Source organism: Kogia breviceps, chromosome 17 (assembly GCF_026419965.1).
Source record: "Kogia breviceps isolate mKogBre1 chromosome 17, mKogBre1 haplotype 1, whole genome shotgun sequence".
Taxonomy (NCBI): Eukaryota; Metazoa; Chordata; class Mammalia; order Artiodactyla; family Physeteridae; genus Kogia; species Kogia breviceps.
In genome coordinates this window covers 43334056-43351520 of record NC_081326.1, presented here as the reverse complement: position 1 = coordinate 43351520, position 17465 = coordinate 43334056, and the positions used below count along the sequence as shown (strand labels likewise).

At 35.8% G+C, this 17465-nt stretch overlaps 1 protein-coding gene across 10 annotated transcripts in view; it reads left to right on the top strand.

Annotated features, from left to right (window-relative positions):
- The window catches only part of RGS22 (regulator of G protein signaling 22), a 154508-nt gene that overhangs the window by 104502 nt on the left and 32541 nt on the right, over positions 1–17465 (top strand). For 9 of the 10 annotated variants that reach the window (XM_067017197.1, XM_067017195.1, XM_067017193.1 and 6 more), the window contains 5 exons: positions 4219–4391; positions 5322–5484; positions 8578–8736; positions 14119–14187; positions 16818–16979. In XM_067017197.1, the coding sequence (XP_066873298.1) occupies positions 4219–4391; positions 5322–5484; positions 8578–8736; positions 14119–14187; positions 16818–16979 (726 nt within the window). The remainder of the gene's footprint in view (positions 1–4218; positions 4392–5321; positions 5485–8577; positions 8737–14118; positions 14188–16817; positions 16980–17465) is intronic. The other variant, XM_067017198.1, reaches the window with a different exon arrangement.

The following is a 17465-nucleotide window of genomic DNA, read 5'->3' as shown; positions in this document are numbered from 1 at the left end:
AAATTTAGCAGAAGGAAAGAAATCATAAAGATCAGATCAGAAATAAATGAAAAAGAAATGAAGGAAACAATAGCAAAGATCAATAAAAGTAAAAACTGGTTCTTTGAGAAGATAAATAAAATTGATAAACCATTAGCCAGACTCATCAAGAAAAAAAGGGAGAAGACTCAAATCAATAGAATTAGAAATGAAAAAGGAGATGTAACAACTGACTCTGCAGAAATACAAAATAGAGATTACTACAAGCAACTCTATGCCAATAAAATGGACAACCTGGAAGAAATGAACAAATTCCTAGAAATGCACAACCTGCCGAAACTGAACCAGGAAGAAATAGAAAATATAAACAGACCAATCACAAGCACTGAAATTGAAACTGTGATTCAAAATCTTCCAACAAACAAAAGCCCAGGACCAGATGGCTTCACAGGTGAATTCTATCAAACATTTAGAGAAGAGCTTACACCTATCCTTCTCAAACTCTTCCAAAAGATAGCAGAGGGAGGAACACTCCCAAACTCATTCTATGAGGCCACCATCACCCTGATACCAAAACCAGACAAAGACGTCACAAAGAAAGAAAACTACAGACCAGTATCACTGATGAACATAGATGCAGAAATCCTCAACAAAATACTAGCAAACAGAATCCAACAGCACATTAAAGGATCATACACCATGATCAAGTGGGGTTTATTCCAGGAATGCAAGGATTCTTCAATATACGCAAATCAATCAACATGATACACCATATTAACAAATGGAAGGAGAAAAACCATATGATCATCTCAATAGATGCAGAGAAAGCTTCTGACAAAACTCAACACCCATTTATGATTAAAACCCTGCAGAAAGTAGGCATAGAGGGAACTTTCCTCAATATAATAAAGGCAATATATGACAAACCCACAGCCAGCATTGTTCTCAATGGTGAAAAACTGAAACCATTTCCACTAAGATCAGGAACAAGACAAGGTTGCCCACTCTCACCACTCTTTTTCAACCTAGTTTTGGAAGTTCTAGCCACAGCAATTAGAGAAAATAAAGAAATAAAAGGAATCTAAATAGGAAAAGAAGAAGTAAAGCTGTCACTGTTTGCAGATGACATGATACTATACATAGAGAATACTAAGGATGCTACCAGAAAACTACTAGAACTAATCAATGAATTTGGTAAAGTAGCAGGATACAAAATTAATGCACAGAAATCTCTGGCATTCTTATACACTAATGATGAAAAATCTGAGAATGAAATTAAGAAAACACTCCCATTTACCATTGCAACAAAAAGAATAAAATACCTAGGAATAAACCTACCTAAGGAGACAAAAGACTTGTATGCAGAAAACTATAAGACACTGATGTAAGAAATTAAAGATGATACAAATAAGTGGAGAAATATACCATGTTCATGGATTGGAAGAATCAACATAGTGAAAATGACTCTATTACCCAAAGCAATCTACAGATTCAATGCAATCCCTATCAAATTACCACTGGCATTTTTTACAGAACTGGAACAAAGAATTTCACAATTTGTATGGAAACACAAAAGACCCCGAATAGCCAAAGCAATCTTGAGAACGAAAAATGGAGCTGGAGGTATCAGGCTCCCTGACTTCAGACTATACTACAAGGCCACAGTAATCAAGACAGTATGGTACTGGCACAAAAACAGATATATAGGTCAATGGAACAGGATAGAAAGCCCAGAGATAAACCCACACACATATGGTTACCTTATCTTTGATAAAGGAGGGAAGGAAACACAGTGGAGAAAAGACAGCCTCTTCAATAAGTGGTGCTGGGAAAACTGGACAGCTACCTGTAGAAGTATGAAATTAGAACACTCCCTAACACCATACACAAAAATAAACTCAAAATGGGTTAAAGACCTAAATGTAAGGCCAGACACTATCAAACTCTTAGAGGAAAACATAAGCAGAACACTCTATGACATCAATCACAGCAAGATCCTTTTTGACCCATCTCCTACAGAAATGGAAATAAAAACAAATATAAACAAATGGGATCTAATGAAATTTAAAAGCTTTTGCACAGCAAAGGATACCATAAAAAAGACCAAAAGACAACCCTCAGAATGGGAGAAAATATTTGCAAATGAAGCAACTGACAAAGGATTAATATACAAATTTTATAAGCAACTCATGCAGCTCAATAATAAAGAAACAAACAACCCAATCCAAAAATGGGCAGAAGAACTAAATAGACATTTCTCCAAAGAAGATATACAGATTGCTAACAAACACATGAAAGAATGCTCAACATCATTAATCATTAGAGAAATGCAAATCAAAACTACAATGAGATATCATCTCACACCGGTCAGATTGGCCATCATCAAAAACTCTAGAAACAATAAATGCTGGACAGGGTGTGGAGAAAAGGGAACCCTCTTGCACTGTTGGTGGGAATGTAAAATGATACAGCCACTATGGAGAACAGTATGGAGGTTCCTTAAAAAACTACAAATAGAACTACCATATGACCCAGCAATCCCACTACTGGGCATATACCCTGAGAAAACCATAATTCAAAAAGAGTCATGTACCAAAATGTTTATTGCAGCTCTATTTACGATAGCCAGGACATGGAAGCAACCTAAGTGTCCATCAACAGATGAATGGATATGGAAGATGTGGCACATATATACAATGGAATATTACTCAGCCATAAAAAGAAATGAAACTGAGTTATTTGTAATGAGGTGGATAGACCTGGAATCTGTCATACAGAGTGAAGCAAGTCAGAAAGAGAAAAACAAATACCGTATGCTAACACATATATATGGAATCTAAAATATATATATATATATATATATATATATATGTCACGAAGAGATTAGTGGTAGGATGGGAATAAAACACAGACTTACTAGAGCATGGACTTGAGGATATGGGGAGGGGGAAGGGTAAGCTGTGACAATGTGAGTGAGTGGCAGGGACATATACACACTACCAAATGTAAAATAGATAGCTAGTGGGAAGCTGCAGCATAGCACAGGGAGTTCACCTCTGTGCTGTGTGACCACCTAGAGGGGTGGGATAGGGAGGGTGGGAGGGAGGGTGACACAAGAGGGAAGAGTTATGGGAACATATGTATATGTATAACTGATTCACTTTGTTGTAAAGGAGAAACTAACACACTATTGTAAAACAGTTATACTCAAATAAAAATGTTTTAAAAAAATAAATAAATAAAAAACAAAAACACAAAAAAATACTTATACCTATCAAAAATTGATTTTTTGGGCTTCCCTGGTGGCACAGTGGTTGAGAGTCCGCCTGCCAATGCAGGGGACACGGGTTCGTGCCCCGGTCTGGGAAGATCCCACATGCCGCAGAGTGGCTGGGCCCGTGAGCCATGGCTGCTGAGCCTGCACGTCCAGAGCCTGTGCTCCGCAACGGGAGAGGCCACAACAGTGAGAGGCCCGCGTACCACCAAAAAAAAAAAAATGAATTTTTAAAATATAGGTATTTTATCTCATGGTCTGATGCTTTTCAAAAACAAATAGGGAGGTGAATTAATTATATAGGTAGTTACATAGGAAGGATTTCTGAAGAATAAGCCTCTCTAGCTCTTTGCCCTGAAGGAATTGTAAACTGTTTGCAAAACATCAGAGGTATTAAAAATACCTAACAATTAACTGTTATATGAAGGAGATTACATCTAAAGTATCTTGTACTACTCTGTAACATAAAAAACTTTTATAGACAAACTAATGTTTTATGTTCATGATATATCGTTAAGAAAAAGAACCAAGTTACAAAACCATACATAGTTGTATAGTCCTATTTCCATTTGTAATAAACTACATGTGTGTACAAAAAAGGCTAAAAGGATACACATAAAAATGTTTGTGGTGGTTATCTCTGAATGGTACTATGCTTTTTGTTTTCTTTTTATTACTAAAGACATATTACTTCTGTACCAACAAAAATAATAAAATTAATATTTTATAAGCAAGTGTATAGTAAATATTTACTAATGTTCCTGAAAAGAAGGGGATGGAATGGAAAGGAACAGAACAGAATTTGATGTGAGTTAGAACCAGGTTCTAGATTCTTTACCCAGTTCTACCATTGGAGTGATAAATGCCATTGGCCTAATAGTTAATTTTTATTTCAGTTTCTCTTTAAATTTGGAAAATAATTTGTTGTATTTAAGAGATTTTTATGAAAAGTATTATTTCACTAGGACACTACTTGTGAAATTGGATCTGGTATTTCACCACTTCCTCATGTCTCTAAACAAACAGAATACTGGAATAATGTTCCTGCAGAATATAGGCATTTTAATTTTAATGATCTGCTTAACAACAAACTGGAGTTTGAACATTTCCATCAGTTTCTTGAGGCTCATTCTTCAAGGTAAGGAACATAACCATTTTAAAATTTCTCTCTTAAAATATTTTTCTAAACTATTATTTCTTTAAGATACTTGTTTTGATTCAACATATGATAAAAATGGTTTGGTGCTAGATTTTACCCATTTCAGTAAAAGTTAATGCAACCTGTATGGCTAACTTTTTGTTGGGAATTGCATTTTGATAATAGCAGCCTCCAAAATGTTATTTTAAGTGGTCAAACAATGTTTGTTGATACTTTTACCATTGGCTAAATTAAAACACCAGTATGTTTTATTTTTGCCTATTCTGATGTTTCTTTCTTTTTCGTTTTTCTAAACAGGTGCTCTCATGACTCTTTCGGAGAAGTTTCTCTTTTATATTTCACTAAGCTGTTGAAATTACTGTACTGTTTTGTGATTTTCATTAGTTAATACATAAATGAAACATTATAGTTTTGCATAGAATCTTGGTACCTTATGACACATTTATCTAATATAAACTGAAGTATTAATCATATTTTTTCCAATAATTTTCTCCCAAGTTAACAAAAACTGGTTAGACCTGGGAGCCAAATTTCATGTATATAGTTCCACTTTGTGATGATAATTATTCCAAATTTAGCAGGTTGCCAAATAGACATGCAATAGGTGGAAATTTTTCCATATTTGAAATTGATAATACTAGTTCATCATTAATGGAAGAACTCTGAGACCCTACCAGTATGGTGGTAGATTTTTCTCTGATCCCAGCACTCCTTGTATTCATTCATATATTTAACCAAGATAAGACAATATTAATAATAATATTAATTGTACTCATTAGTTCCGTGGTCTAATCGGTTGTGCTAACTACTCAATATAACACTTTCTAAATTCTGTCAAAACATCAACTTGTTTGGTATTTAATAGAATTGAAAGAAATAAATAAGAAGGGCTGTACTTTTTCATTTTAGCATGGACCTTATGTGCTGGACAGACATTGAACAGTTCCGAAGAATGACTTACAGAGATCGAAAGCAAAGGGAGGCAAAATATATGTACATTAAAAACAAGTACCTTAATAAAAAATATTTCTTTGGACCCAATAGTCCAGCTTCTCTATATCAACAGGACCAGGTATCAACATGGAGACATATTTTCTACACTTAAGTATGAAAACTAGTAATTTATTTCTTTTTGCCAACAATCTGAACGTCATCTTTTTTTCTTTTGCTTTTATGACTTATATGTTAGACACTTTTGATATCTTTTTTTTTTTTTTTTTTTGCTGTACGTGGGCCTCTCACTGCTGTGGCCTCTCCCGTCACGGAGCACAGGCTCCAGACGCACAGACCCAGTGGCCATGGCTCACGGGCCCACCTGCTCCGCGGCATGTAGGATCCTCCTGGACTAGGGCACGAACCCGTGTCCCCTGCATTGGCAGGTGGACTCTCAACCACTGCGCCACCAGGGAAGCCTGATATCTTTTTTTTTTAGGTATTCATAATTATCTACAAATGTCTTATTTTAAATAAAGGCTGCCTTCCTTTATTTACTTATTTTTATCTGTAATATAAAAAATTTATTTATTTGGCTGCACCAGGTCTCAGTTGCAGCATGTGGGATCTTTAGTTGAGCCCTGAGAACTCTTAGTTGCAGCATGTGGGTTGTAGTTCCCTGACCAGGGGTCGAACCCTGGCCCCCTACATTGGGAACATGGAGTCTTAACCACTGGACCACCAGGGAAGTCCCTCTACAGATGCCTTAAAATTCACTCAAGTATGATATATTATTAAAACTGTTTTTTTAAAAGTAATCTATGGAATAAAAATAACTTTCATCCACTCACCCATTCATTCAGCAAATATGGGTGCCTGTGATATGCTAGATGCTGTTCTAGGTGCTCAGGATAAGTGGTAAACAAGGAGGACGTAGTCCTTGCACCTTTCAAAAGCAGAAAAACAGACATTATCAGCCATTAAGCCCCATCTCTACCTCTTTTCTGTTCTTCTCTTACCTGAAATTACTCCAGACATAACTGATTTTTGAAAAATCCTGTTTGCCATTGTACTGTCTCCCAAAACAATTTTTATTGACCAGGAACATAGATTTTCCATTTTGTTGAGCCAAGATCATATGGCTTTAGTCACAACTTATTAATAACTAGACAGTGTCATTATTTACAGCAAAAATTTCAGATTGGGATTCAGCAGTGGTTTTGAGTGTTCATGTAATTGATCACATGAGATATGGCTCAATCTTAATGCCTTTGAAATATAAAATTAAGTTTTGGGCTTCCCTGGTGGCGCAGTGGTTGAGAGTCTGCCTGCCGATGCAGGGGACACGGGTTCGTGCCCCGGTCCGGGAAGATCCCACATGCCGTGGAGCGTCTGGGCCTGTGAGCCATGGCTGCTGAGCTTGCGCGTCCAGAGCCTGTGCTCCGCAACGGGAAGAGGCCACAACAGTGAGAGGCCCGCGTACCAAAAAAAAAAAAAAATTAAGTGTTATAATTTATTTAACCTGAAGTTTGCTAATACTAGAAGTTTGCTAGATCAAATGAGTAGCATTTGATTTCTTTATTTTCGTAGTTTAAAAGGATGTGTACCCTGATGGCATACATCTGTAAAATACAAATCTCAGATTAATTCAGTAAATTAAAGAAAAATTCAGAGCTATTCACAAGTAGGGCATGCCAAATTAAAAATCTAGATCTTTGGGGGGAAAATAAAAGTCCTTGGGAGTAAGAGAGAGGAGAAATTCTAGAATTAAGCAACCTTAACAAAAATGTCTTGCCATTAGTTCCCTGAGATACAAATCTGGGATGTATTAGCAAAAGTGGCTGGGAGTATCTCAATAAGCATAAGTATGAAATAAACACATGGGAAGCATTTGTTTTCTATTTGGCTTGTGCTACATTGTGTGAGGTTTCATGGTATCTGATGCTACTGTGTGAACCTTCCATAGTAAAACTTGCTAAGAATTAATAATTCAGTGGAAAAAGTCACCCATTGCTGTCATAGCAAATGCTTGTGCTTACTACAGAGGAGTTTTCCAAATGACCCTACTTCCTCATCTTTGTCTTTACTTTTATTTTTATTTACCTATTTTAAGGATTTTTGCATCACCTTATGTTTTATACAGACTATGCTAGTTCTAATCCTAGTTGTGTGGCCAATTTGCAGTTTGATTAGCAAAGTAGTCTTCTCTTATTCTCTTTTCTTCTTATTTTTATACAGAAACCGTATTATTGTTAATATTATTTGATTAATATTATTAAAGGATGACTAAGAGAGTTTCTCTTTTTTATATAAACCAATATTATTATTAGGATTAAGTTAATCTTATTAATCAAAGGAGAGCTAAGACTCCAGTGAGGAGTCCAGTTTTTTTCTGCGTACAAAAAACTCACCAATTTTGAGTGGTAAATACACAGAAACAGGATGATTTATAGTAGGAATTGGCCATTAGTATTGTTTTTTAATTAATTAATTTCTATGGCCATTAGTATCGTGGAAGCCAGTAATTATATATAGAAGGAAGATTTTGGCCACAGAGAAATTGTCTTATAAAAGGGCTACCTGTGCAAGTCAGAGACTATTGTCTGTATAACCTGGCCTTTTTCTAGTTCCTGCTGTCTCTGTTTTCTTCTTTGAAGTTGTTGGAACAGCCCTACATTGCTACCACCACCATCATTCCACCATCTCCAACCCAGTGTTTATTGGTAATATGCATATTTATAATGTCTGAGTCAAGGTTGTCTCTTAACTAATTAATGCCTTATTTTTGTCAGACACAAAAGAAAATGCCTTCTCAAACAAGTCCATTTGAGTAGAATGAGATTTATAGATTAGACCTAGAAGAGAACTTAGAAAACTAAAAGTCTAATGCCCTTATTTTACAGTTGAAGAAACTGAAGCCATGGAGGAAAAAATGACATTGCATTTGTCACACAGGATAGAAATCCCTGTGTTCTTTGAAATATATTACCATAAGCAAAATCATACATTTAAAACAACCATCACATAAACCACAATTCTGTTTGATGTTAGGGGAGTTATCTGTCTTTACTATACACAGTAAAGCCAGGAGCTGTTTTACAGAAAATGAAAAATTTGGCACCTATCAGGTGCTCATCAAATAGTCTTGGGGTGAATGAATAAATTAATGACTATTAGCATTTCTTTACCTAAACAGAAGTTTGTTGTTTCTGTTTCATTTTTATTTTCTTAGATAATGCATTTAAGTGGTGGCTGGGGAAAGATTCTCCATGAGCAGCTTGATGAAGCTGTTCTAATTGAAATTCAGAAGCATGTCCTAAATAGGCTAGAAAATGTGTGGTTGCCATTGTTTCTTGCAAGTGAACAGTTTGCAGCACGTCAAAAGATAAAGGTATGTAAATTTGTATAATCTTGGGATAGCAACTGACAGCACCTCTCAAAGCCTCAAATGTGAAAGCCTGTTGACTCAGCCATTGTACTTCTATGGTATAGTGGTTAAGAGCAGGAAGTCAGACTTCTCAAGTTTTAATCTCAACACTGCCACATATTAATTGTACAACAATAAGTTTTATAATCTTAGTTATCTCATTTGGAAAAGAAATGGAGTTAGTAAGAGTAATAGCTTCATAAGATTGTTATGAAGAGGACATGAAATGATATATGTGTAGTTTCTTAGCGTGCTTGGTACACAGCAAACACATACTGTCTATTAATATAGTTATTATTTTTTACATTATTGAGTCTTTTTTTTTTACATCTTTATTGTAGTATAATTGCTTTACAATGGTGTGTTAGTTTCTGCTTTACAACAAAGTAAATCAGTTATACATATAATTATGTTCCCATATCTCTTCCCTCTTGTGTCTCCCTCCCTTCCACACTCCCTATCCCACCCATCTAGGTAGTCACAAACCACCTAGCTGATCTCCCTGTGCCATGTGACTGCTTCCCACTAGCTATCCACCCTACGTTTGGTAGTATATATATATCCATGCCATGCTCTCACTTCGTCACAGCTTACCCTTCCCCTCCCCATATCCTCATGGCCATGCTATAGTAGGTCTATGTTTTATTCCCATCCTACCCTTAGGCTCTTCATGACATTCTTTTTTTCTTAGATTCCATATATATGTGTTAATATACGGTATTTGTTTTTCTCCTTCTGACTTACTTCACTCTGTATGACAGACTCCAGGTCCATCCACTTCACTACAGATAACTCAGTTTCATTTCTTTTATGGCTGTGTAATATTCCATTGTATATATGTGCCACATCTTCTTTATCCATTCATCTGTCGATGGACACTTAGGCTGCTTCCATGTCCTGGCTATTGTAAATAGAGCTGCAATGAACATTTTGGTACATGACTCTTTTTGAATTATGGTTTTCTCAGGGTATATGCCCAGTAGTGGGATTGCTGGGTCATGTGGTAGGTCTATTTGTAGTTTTTAAAGGAACCTCCATACTGCTCTCCATACTGGCTGTATCAATTTACATTCCCATCAAGAGTGCAAGAGTGTTCCCTTTTCTCCACACCCTCTCCAGCATTTATTGTTGCTAGATTTATTGATGAGGGCCATTCTGACTGGTGTGAGATGATATCTCATTGTAGTTTTGATTTGCATTTCTCTAATGATTAATGATGTTGAGCATTCTTTCATGTGTTTGCTGGCAATCTGTGTATCTTCTTTGGAGAAATGTCTATTTAGGTCTTCTGCCCATTTTTTAATTGGGTTGTTTGTTTTTTGTTATTGAGCTGCATGAGCTGCTTGTAAATTTTGGAGATTAATCCTTTGTCAGTTGCTTTGTTTGCAAATATTTTCTCCCATTTTGAAGGTTGTCTTTTGGTCTTGTTTATGGTATCCTTTGCTGTGCAAAAGCTTTTAAGTTTCATTGGGTCCCATTTGTTTATTTTTGTTTATATTTCCATTTCTCTAGGAGGTGGGTCAAAGAGGATCTTGCTGTGATTTATGTCATAGAGTGTTCTGCCTATGTTTTCCTCTAAGAGTTTGATAGTGTCTGGCCTTACATTTAGGTCTTTAACCCATTTTGAGTTTATTTTTGTGTATGGTGTTAGGGAGTGTTCTAATTTCATACTTCTACAGGTAGCTGTCCAGTTTTCCCAGCACCACTTATTGAAGAGGCTGTCTTTTCTCCACTGTATATCCTTCCCTCCTTTATCAAAGATAAGGTGACCATATGTGTGTGGGTTTATCTCTGGGCTTTCTATCCTGTTCCATTGATCTATGTTTCTTTTTTTGTGCCAGTAGCATACTGTCTTGATTACTGTAGCTTTGTAGTATAGTCTGAAGTCAGGGAGCCTGATTCCTCCAGCTCCATTTTTCGTTCTCAAGATTGCTTTGGCTATTCGGGGTCTTTTGTGTTTCCATACAAATTGTGAAATTTTTTGTTCTAGTTCTGTAAAAAATGCCAGTGGTAGTTTGATAGGGATTGCATTGAATCTGTAGATTGCTTTGGGTAGTAGAGTCATTTTCACAATGTTGATTCTTCCAATCCAAGAACATGGTATATCTCTCCATCTATTTGTATCATCTTTAATTTCTTTCATCAGCGTCTTGTCATTTTCTGCATACAGGTCTTTTGTCTCCTTAGGTAGGTTTATTCCTAGGTTTTTTATTCTTTTTGTTGCAATGGTAAATGGGAGTGTTTTCTTAATTTCACTCTCAGACTTTTCATCATTAGTGTATAAGAATGCCAGAGATTTCTGTGCATTAATTTTGTATCCTGCTACTTTACCAGATTCATTGATTAGCTCTAGTAGTTTTCTGGTAGCATCTTTAGGATTCTCTGTGTATAATATCATGTCATCTGCAAACAGTGACAGCTTTACTTCTTCTTTTCCTATTTGGATTCCTTTTATTTCTTTTTCTTCTCTGATTGCTGTGACTAAAACTTCCAGAACTATGTTGAATAAGAGTGGTGAGAGTGGGCAACCTTGTCTTGTTCCTGATCTTAGAGGAAATGGTTTCAGTTTTTCACCATTGAGGATGATGTTGGCTGTGGGTTTGTCATATATGGCCTTTATTATGTTGAGGAAAGTTCCCTCTATGCCTACTTTCTGCAGGGTTTTAATCATAAATGGGTGTTGAGTTTTGTCAGAAGCTTTCTCTGCATCTATTGAGATGATCATATGGTTTTTCTCCTTCCATTTGTTAATATGGTGTATCACGTTGATTGATTTGCGTATATTGAAGAATCCTTGCATTCCTGGAATAAACCCCACTTGATCATGGTGTATGATCCTTTAATGTGCTGTTGGATTCTGTTTGCTAGTATTTTGTTGAGGATTTTTGCATCTATGTTCATCAGTAATATTGGCCTGTAGTTTTCTTTCTTTGTGACATCTTTGTCTGGTTTTGGTATCAGGGTGATGGTGGCCTCATAGAATGAGTTTGGGAGTGTTCCTCCCTCTGCTATCTTTTGGAAGAGTTTGAGAAGGATAGGTGTTAGCTCTTCTCTAAATGTTTGATATAATTTGCCTGTGAAGCCATCTGGTCCTGGGCTTTTGTTTGTTGGAAGATTTTGAATCACAGTTTCAATTTCAGTGCTTGTGATTGGTCTGTTCATATTTTCTATTTCTTCCTGGTTCAGTCTCGGCAGGTTGTGCATTTCTAAGAATTTGTCCATTTCTTCCAGGTTGTCCATTTTATTGGCGTAGAGTTACTTGTAGTACTCTCTCATGATCTTTTGTATTTCTGCAGTGTCAGTTGTTACTTCTCCTTTTTCATTTCCAATTCTATTGATTTGAGTCTTCCATTTTTTCTTGATGAGTCTGGCTAATGTTTTATCAATTTTGTTTATCTTTTCAAAGAACCAGATTTTAGTTTTATTGATCTTTACTTCATTTCCTTCATTTCTTTTTCATTTATTTCTGATCTGATCTTTATGATTTCTTTCCTTCTGCTAAATTTGGGGGTTTTTTGTTCTTCTTTCTCTAATTGCTTTAGGTGCAAGTTTAGGTTGTTTATTCGAGGTGTTTCCTGTTTCTTAAGGTAGGATTGTATTGCTATAAACTTCCCTCTTAGAACTGCTTTTGCTGCATCCCATGAGTTTTGGGTTGTCATGTCTCCATTGTCATTTGTTTCTAGGTATTTTTTTTGAGTCTTTATATAAATTGGCAAGGATGTACCAAGGGGAATAGTTAAATGAATTATAAGAATTCCATATAAAATGAGATTATAAAAATGAGATTTCCACATAGTCTGATAATAAAAGATGTTATTTATTGAGTGAAACAAGCAGGATGCAGAACAATACATAGAAGATAATCCCGTTATAGTACTTATATCTATGTATCTTTCTATTTATGCATTTCTCTTTCTCCTTCTCTCTGTCTGTCTATATTTATGGTTATGAACAGAGATCAAAGAAAAGATCTGCCTCCTGAGAAATGGGTATGGGGAGTGTGAAGAATTTTTACTTTGTAAAGTAGGGTTTTTGTTGTTGTTTTGCTTTGTTTAGTTTTTATTTTATAAGAAGCATGTATAGCTTCAATAATTCTAAATGTCATTATCACACCTAAAAACAGGCAAACCCGATCTTTACAAAAAGTGCACAAGGCGTAGAGAGCATGTAATTTTGGACTTCAGTGTGCAAAGCACATGCCATTCGTATTGATCAGGAAGAATGTAAAAAAGCTGCCCTCCATATTTAGTTTATCAAACACTTTGAGTCTTACTTATTTGGAAATATCCTTAGTCTTCTTAGCACCTTAAGTTACGGAAAACACAGTACAGCTGGGAACATAGAACTTATAGTATGGGGAAGAAGACCTGACTTGTTTTAGGCAAAAAGTTTCTGGAAGTAAGCTTTGGGACAACTCTGATTTCCTCATTTTCTTTCTTCAGGCTAACTCTAATTGTCTATCCAAAGCCAAGTAGAAAGATATTTGGCTCATTAATATTGTTTACCGTGTTTTCTCACTATGTTTACCACAATAATTTTATTGTCATTTACAGCTCCTTCCTAACTTAGCAATTCTGTGAGTGGCCAGCAATGTTCACTGATTCTGGCAACCTTAAGCCAAAGACAGAAGAGAAGGAAGATCAAGAATTTTTACTAAAATGATGCTGGAGCATCTCACACATATAGGGGAAGAGTTGACACCCAAGCTTTACAAAGGCCAGGGGCCAGGACAGCCCTGGGAACCCAGAAAGAAGAATCCTCAGATCCTTTCTCCAGGCTGTGGCTACCAAAAGACCCAGCAGCAGTGATTCTAGTCCCTGTCTGTCTGGATCAGCTCCTGGATCTACCCTGCTATAGACAGGGAGGTAGAGTCACATAGCATAGCACATAGATTTGGCAGGAGTGGTTCCCAAAAAAGGGAAAATATTGTGACTAGACAATAACCTCAAGAAATATCTACTGTATTACCTCCCTGTGTTGAGTAACTTTTTGTACTCTTCTAAAATTAGTTGTGGCTAGAGAATACACAAAAAATTGGGAAGTCCTAATTATCCTTCCAGCTTCAGTTTCTATGGGGCGCAAGTGAAACTGTTGTCTACCTTTGGGGCAGTACACTCAGGCATTATTATCTCCATTTTGCAGATGATGAGACTGTTAAGAGAATTTGAGTGACTTGTCCGGAGACATGGACAGGGCTTCCATTTCTAAGTCTTATTGTCTTTCTCCTGTTCTTTCTCTTATTCACACTGACCTTTACCTCATTTTTTAAAGCTGTTAAATCAGTAAATGATTTCAACACTGTAGACATTCTGAATAACTCGGATAAAATTATTGGTTTGTTTTTAGGTACAGATGAGAGACATAGCTGAAGAGCTTTTACTACAGAAGCCTGAAAGGAAAATTGGAGTCTGGAAGGCAAGTAATATTTGTTATGTTCTTCCTCTTGTAAGTTCCACTGTCAAAGTATTGTTTTTCTTCCTCTTCTTGTACAGAGACCCTCATTGTAGATAATGCTTTCTAAGCCACCAGATGCTGATGCTGTTCTTAACTGGCTGATGGAATCTGCAGGAAAGTGTGATTCTACTAGAGCCCTCTTCTTAAAAAGTTCCTTGACCTGCTCAACCCTAGAAGTGTGTGATTGGACTTTAAATATGTATTTTTAGTTGCTTTGCTTGTGATGGATTTATTGAGAAAGGCTGATCATTCCAGCGTATGGTAGTTTATTATTGGGAGTGGTTTACACAAAAGAATGGGGAGTATGCAGCAGAATCAGCAACTTAAATTATCTTACATTATCCTCTTTATTTAGAATTACATTTTAACTTTAAAAGAATTAAGATAGCTATCATTTTGTTGATTATTTAAACCACTACAATATGATACCTTCCTAGAAATTGCCTATTTTGCTTCTTAACAAGCATGGTAAACACAGTCTTCTTTTTGAGCCTACAAATGTATGTGTATTCATCCTTCTATAGGTCATGATAAAATGTCAAACTAGACCCAGGTGACCCCCTACAACCTAACAAAGATAAAAAATCTATTCGACTGTTAGAGGAGTGTATGTATCTGTTAGGATGCTTTTTTCCTGTATTTTCCTCTTGAAAGGAAACAAACTGTTCTTATATTTGTCCTTTGCTATGTATTTTTTAAAAACACTAAATAGAATGGGCTTATATGTCATATTATCGTACATTATATATTATGTTATTTTCTGTTTAAATTACGGGTTTTAGTTAAATTACTATGTTTTAGTATCTTAAGAAGCAGGTCTTAAAACATTATTTGTTGAGTGGGTTTTAAATAAACATACCAGTCTAATACATAGTTGTTCCTATTTATAGGGCTATAATTTTAATATGGACCATCTGGTGATGGTCTTAACTTTTTGTCCTTGGAACACCACATGTGCCTCACTAAAATAGTGATAGACATCTATTCACTTTATCTGGGGTAAAGGCACTACCATTCATCTAGAGTGCTTGGAGTTGCCTTCGCTTTTCATTTTCCAGCTCAGATGTCATCCTCAAAGCCCTTCTCTGTAAAGCTCTTACTCCTCCAGGCAGAATTAGTTACTCCTTCCTTTGCATTCCCATAGACTTTTTACATAGCTCTCTTAAAACACTGATATTGCTGGTCACATATGATTTGTTTCAAGAAACTTATTTTATGCATTGTCAGTAATGGATATTTATCGTGTGCAGTGGATATTTGTCATTGATTGTTACTATAATTTCTAAGTTCATCTAAAATATTGCCTTTAGAGCGATGCTTCCTTGCATGGTTGTAGGCTAAACTCAGATTTGGGGCACTTCAATAAATTTATCAAATGAAAAATATCTATTCAGTAAATTCAATAAAATCTATTATTATTTTTTTAATCTGAGAGGCTTAAAGAGGATGAATATGTGATCTAAAATGGTCAAGGTAAAAAAGTAAACAATCATCTACTTCAGAATTGTGAAGATAAAATAAGTAATACCTTTAAACATTTGTAAAACAACATGGCTGTTTTGTTGTGTAAAGTGAATCCTGGGTCAGAGAAAGTTTATTATTAAAAATATGCACTTGGGCTTCCCTGGTGGCGCAGTGGTTGAGAGTCCGCCTGCCAATGCAGGGGACGCGGGTTCGTGCCCCGGTCTGGGAAGATCCCACATGCCATGGAGCGGCTGGGCCCGTGAGCCATGGCCGCAGAGCCTGCGCGTCCGGAGCCTGTGCTCCGCAATGGGAGAGGCCACAACAGTGAGAGGCCTGCATACCGCAAAAAAAAAAAAAAAGCACTGATAATTATTTCCTCTGGTTATTAATTATTAATAGTAATTTATTATTAAAATAATATAAAGATGTCTCGCCTAAAAACATGATCTTTCGGGAATTTCGTGGCGGTCCAGTGGTTAGAACTCAGCACTTTCACTGCTGTGGCCCAGGTTCGATCCCTGGTCAGGAAACTAAAATCCCACAAGTGGCACAGCATGGCCAAAAAAAAAAAAAATACCATGATCTTTCGAGGATAGAATTATAGTGAAGCTCCACAGTAAATTTACTATTTAAATTAATAAGATTAATTGGTAATTTTTTCTAAAATTTTTCAAAAATATCTTAAATGTTCAACTTTTTTTACTTTTTAAAAAGCAAGAAAATTATGTATTAATGTATAACAATATAATTATAAAATAATAATGTATAATTATAACATTATGATTACTTTGTTCTGTTTAAGCACAGAACTCATACTGTACACCAAAGTATAGTTTTTCACCATAGTCCCAAACTGTAATGATTGTTAACATTCTTAATGTACTCATATGTTCTAAGTCATCCAATCATTTCTTTTTCTCTCCACCTCTTAAAAAACTGATGCCATAAAAATACAAAGGAGACAAAAGGGAGAACAGAGCGGGAAAGCTGCCAAATTCTATTTATCCATGCCGTAATCAACAGCCAAAAATAAAGGAGATAGAAGTTGGTAATTTTTAGCCTAATAGATGACTTTATTATTAACTTTTAGAACACAGCTAATTTTCTGTATTCTCTGATTTGGACAGCCTGTGGAGAGTAAGTGGATTTCGTCATCTTGTGAAATCATTGCTTTCCGTAAAGCATTATTGAATCCAATTACTGCAAGACAGTTTCAGCGGTTTGTGGCTCTAAAAGGAGATTTATTGGAAAATGGGGTGCTCTTTTGGCAAGAAGTACAAAAGTATAAGGTATTGTATTAGAAGCTGGAGAAAACCACCTCTTTTTAAGGAGGAGATGCATTAACATATCGGTTTCCTCACTTTTTGGACAAGATTTGTATAAGATATCCCAACTTCGATGTTTTCATACCAATGTGTAAATATTGAGTTATCTATTGTTCTGTGTTAGATACATTTATTATTATACAGTGAAAAGTAAGAGTTAGCCCTGAAATGATAGTATTAGGTTTTTCAAGGTTTCACGTATATTATGATCTAATGAGAATCTTCCTGAAAAGTTTTAACTATAGTTTTGCATATTGCTTATCTATAAATGTACTCTACACCTTTTTGCTGAAGATATTCATATTCAGCACTTTAACCAAGACCTGTTTACAAGAATTCCTCCTAACCATATTTGCAGCAATAGTAATAAAAGATAGTGAATTACAGATAAATAAACCAACAGAGATGAGAGAGGCTTTACTATTAGAATGGCCAAATTCTTAACAAAAT